The sequence below is a fragment of the Mizuhopecten yessoensis genome, unplaced genomic scaffold (genome assembly GCF_002113885.1).
Source record: "Mizuhopecten yessoensis strain PY_sf001 unplaced genomic scaffold, ASM211388v2 hete_36179456, whole genome shotgun sequence".
Classification (NCBI taxonomy): Eukaryota; Metazoa; Mollusca; class Bivalvia; order Pectinida; family Pectinidae; genus Mizuhopecten; species Mizuhopecten yessoensis.
In genome coordinates this window covers 1-4,924 of record NW_018485540.1, presented here as the reverse complement: position 1 = coordinate 4,924, position 4,924 = coordinate 1, and the positions used below count along the sequence as shown (strand labels likewise).

At 33.4% G+C, this 4,924-nt stretch overlaps 1 protein-coding gene across 1 annotated transcript; it reads left to right on the top strand.

The window, feature by feature from the left end:
* The first annotated feature begins 485 nt into the window (after positions 1-485).
* LOC110444834 (ficolin-2-like) lies at positions 486-2,459 on the top strand. Its single transcript, XM_021489190.1, has 4 exons — positions 486-550; positions 1,086-1,182; positions 1,714-1,878; positions 2,181-2,459. Exons 1-4 carry the CDS (start codon positions 524-526, stop codon positions 2,408-2,410), a joined length of 519 nt encoding a protein of 172 aa, XP_021344865.1. The 5' UTR covers positions 486-523; the 3' UTR covers positions 2,411-2,459.
* The last annotated feature ends 2,465 nt before the right edge of the window (positions 2,460-4,924 follow it).

Sequence of the window (4,924 nt, the reverse complement as noted above, 5' to 3'; positions counted from 1 at the left end):
GACAGGAAAACGAAGAAGAATGAGGCATGTGAATTTCTCGTAGGTACGGTATTCATCCTTGTTCAGATGTAGTCTCGTTTAACTAGACGCTTGATCACTTGTAATTCAAGAGTCTGGTCAAGCACAGTTTTGTGAAATTAACATCACCAGAGGGCAGTGTTTTTTCCTTTCGTTTCCGTACGTTATGTCAACGCCGTTTGAACATTTCAAAGAATAATGAAATTAATGAAAAGTTGTACCTGTACATGTATTCCTGAGGTATCTGTTTATTCACTGTTATCGATATTTCCACTGAACTAATATCATACTATTTGCTCTTAATGCTTTACAATCGGGTTTTTTCCGATGGGGCTATCGACTGTGTTGCGTATTGACATGGTATTAAATATATTCCTAGCTTTCCTTTGGATTTTGTTCAGATGGTGCTATCGACTGTTTGGACATCAGAGATAAAGGAGTAACGGTTTCCGGAGTATACAATTTCACACTGGGCGGTAGTAAACTAACAAGGGTTTACTGTGACATGGATACAGATGGAGCAGGATGGACAGTAAGTTGTCCCATAATGTTTGCTGACTCTTTGGTATTCTTTTGTTATTTTTCGGTTTATAATTAGTTTTATACTTCAGTATCGAACCATGTCACATATTCCCTACCCCTTAGCCTGTTTGAGATATCAAAATATTGCCCTGTAAATATGGAGTAAAACCTCTTTTTGTACTATGTTTGATAGTTCAGGAATTATATTCTCAATACAATATGTTAATGCCCATAATTTTCTTATGGATTAATTTAGATATAAATCATTTTATACTTAACAATACACTATATATTGCGTCATCAATTTTTTTTATATATATAGTGACATATTGGATTAAATAATAAGGGTTTAGTTATGTGTATATAATAATGAAATTATCTTTTTACAAAACAAAAACATAAACGCATGGCTACATTATATGTACATATTCCAATCTCTACCCAGAGTTGTCGTTCCTTACATTCACTTACTTACGGAGTGTAAGGAACGACAACCCTGGGTAGAGATTGGTACTGAACATACTTTTCATTATGTTTATTATAAGGTATTTCAGAGACGTATAGATGGTGACGTCGACTTCTATATGGGTTGGAATGATTACAAAGTTGGATTTGGGGACGTTGCTGACGAGTTTTGGCTTGGTAATATACAAATTATTAACATGTACCGTGAAATAATGGATAATCTATATACATGATCTCATATGAAAAACTATTTGATTATCTTACTTTAAAATGAAGTTCCCTTAATATAGCGTTATTAAATGATGTGCAGTAAATGTACCTTAAGATTGAACGATTGGGTCTTATTTCGCCGCTATTTTAATAATACGCATTTTATTTATCTGTACTTGTATGTATATCCACTTAATTTACCCTAATATCCAATGATAAGGTTATTTACCCTAGTTTTTCAATTACGCGCACTTAATTTAGATTGATTTTTAAATATCTGCACTTAATTTATTTTTAATAATTATGTTAGAATATGTACTTAATTTATCTTAATTTCCAATAATATGTGATGACCGATGCTGTTTTACATATCAATATCATTGCGACGGAATAAACATTTTGTTTTCATTCTACCCATTGAAACTTTATTTCCTTCGACATCGATTTATCGAATGATACTATCAAAAAGTTAAACTACAATGACTTTGGATTTTACAGGAAATGAGAACTTATATCTTCTGACATCACTTGGAGAGACCGAAATGAGAATTGATCTAGAAGATTTTGAAAACATTACTGTGTACGCTGATTATGCATCTTTCTGGGTCGGGGACGAAACTACCTCTTACAGACTACATGTATCGGGGTTTTCTGGAAGTGCAAGTAAATTTTATAATCGTTTACCTTTTCTGATGGTTATATCATTTGTTAGTCATATTTTAATGAATCTATAGTTAATTGACAAAAACAGATTATGGCATGTCTAGTTTAATAGCATGCGCAATGTAATCATATCGGCATATACATTAATTTAATTTCCTTGTCTTTTGACATCTCATAGCGTTTATTTGTGTCGATGTAGTCTAGGGTGTCTTTTTCATTTAGCTGTTTTTTTCAATGTGTATTTTTTGTTGTTGTGGTTTATCTTCTTAATTTGTGATTTGTTCTGCCAATTTCCCTTACAGAAGATACATTGGCGTACCATAATGGGTCGGCTTTCACTACCAAAGATGATGACAATGACATTTGTACATGCGATTGTGCTACCATGTACACTGGTGCCTGGTGGTACAGGAAGTGTCATTACTGCAACTTGAATGGTCAGTATCTTTCGGGAATTACCACAGAGGGCGGGAGGGGGTTACATGGGCCAAGTGGAAGGGTCAATACTACTCTCTCAAACAAATCAAGATGATGGCTAGGGGGATTGCGAACGATCTGGATATAGTAGTGCATCACAGAACTCTGAGCAGTCAGAGTTAAAAGTGAGTTGCAGTTTATCAGACAACTATGTTAAACTGTAAAATAATGGTGCGGAGGCTCTTATACAAGGGTCACAAAATATGTAGGAAAGGAAAAGCAAAGGACAAGGGTATAACAACATTTGTTCGAATGGAAATGCAGTGACTCTGAGGTTTCTTACAACTCGTACGAATGGAATATCAGAGGCTGAAAGTTTCACGAAAGTCATAAGCAATGAAAAAAATCCAAATAATTTGAAAGGTTTTTACTTCTCCATACGAAAACATTGAAAACATAAACTTGAATGGTGGTCAAGCACTCATAATTTTATATAAAAGAAAAAAAATGTTTTATAATGTTAAACCCGAACGATGTCTTTCAAGATATTACGCAAACGAAAAATCGTGTATAAAAATTACAAGGTTTCAGTATGATTGAATACAGTTCCTATTCGACACACATTAAGTTCATTGCAATAATGTTAACAAAAAATGTTAAAACTTTAAAAGAAATAAAAACATTGTATTTAGCATTGCTCTTCGTTGTTATTGATTTATCCCGAGTGTTTATAGACCAACCCTTCTGGATGTCGTTCTACATACTGTATATGTTGTTGATTGATGTACCTATCAATGACCTGTGCCAACAAATTCTCGTTTACTTCTACAGGCAGAGACTGAAGCATGTCTAACATTATTTTTACAAATATTACAATATGTCATTGTCTTAAGCTAGCGAACATAATGCATCTTAAATCATTCTAACTTTTGTGATATTAAGTGTGCTCAAATTTGTCAATGCCTATACAACGACGTGTGTGTCACTATCGTGCCGGAATTCATCTCACCTCTGATAAAAAGCATGACAAGAAGATATTATAATGTATCGCATCGAGTGATGAGATATCTCAGGAGTGTATATATAGCCTCTTTTACCCTAGATCTTCGCGTTAACTACCTTGTCATACAGTTGATGATACATACATGTTAGACATCGCTAGTGCAATATCCAAACAGTTGATCTGTTGTCTACCTGACGGTCAATGAAAAGAGATATATGAAATATCTCCTCGTGAAAAGAAAAAGAAAAAATATAAATAAATGTATATAAAAGTGTGATATGTTTATAAACGAATTGCTAAAGCTACAACTCTGTGCAAAGATTGTTGAATAAATCAATTGTTCTATATTTAGGCATAGTTGACGATTTCAGCTTTGTACACGCGATTCCGAAGAATTAACTTCAGAAAGGGAAACGTTGATGCGAAAAGACTTATCTAGAATATCTACAAATGAATCCTACGTAGGACTTATTCAAGGTGTTATCCTGAGTAGATATTGTTGAACCAATTACACGAACATTATGTAAACAATATTGACACCCTCATCCTATATGAATATAACATGTACGCTGCGTTCATATACTTAACAATACATTCTCTAAAAACTAATTTTCACATGTAGGTTTTTTGACGCCAAAAGAACATTGTAAGAATTGACATGCGATTTGACAGATGCACGTATAATTCAACGAAATTATATTGTGCAGTTATTGTTCAAGTTATTAAATGTTACTAGAAATCGCTTCACGCAACTTCGCTTTTTCAGACATATTTTAAGTGCTTAATGCATTTAGTCAATGCTATTATTGTTGACTAATCAACATTTTTGATAATTTGTCAATCTAAATACCGCAAGTAGGCCATTTAGAATTGACCCGATAACAAAAATTGCTTAAAATAATGATTCGGTGGGTTTGTATGTGCAATTACTTTTAGGTAATAACATGTGTCCGAATTTTTTAATGCAATAACCTTATATAGGCATTGCCGATCGGTTAATTATATAGAATCTGATCTTTACAACAGTATTCATGAACGTATTGTTATGCAATAGCACTATGCATGCTTTGTTATGCAATGAAAGAGGCAATGCTGACTCAATCATCATATGAAGGCATCGTTTACACGTATCGTAAAAAGACAATGTTGACACAATTGCAATGTTTTTATATGAACATTTGGACGAAATTAATCTATGTTATCGCAGTTATGACATAATCACCCTATGTACAAAGCAACTCTGATCCTTCGAAGCAAATGTTGACATTGATGTATGTAGGCGTTGTTAACACCGCTACCTTACGAAGACATAAACACAATGTTGACGAAAGTATTCCATCAGGGCATTGTTGAGGATATTATTTTACAGCAATGTTTACGCTATGCAATATTAATGATGCAATTGCCATTCGTAAGCTTTTGGACCCAGAAATACATACTTTACTTGAAAACCATATGCAAACATGGCTGATGCAATTGTGGTTTGTACGAATTGGTGAGAAATATAACTCACCTTTGCTTTTATGACGCAATTAATTTACAATGGCTTAACTGAATCCGTTGCCTTATGTGAACTATTTTTACGCAATCTACCATATACATACATATATATATATATATATATAT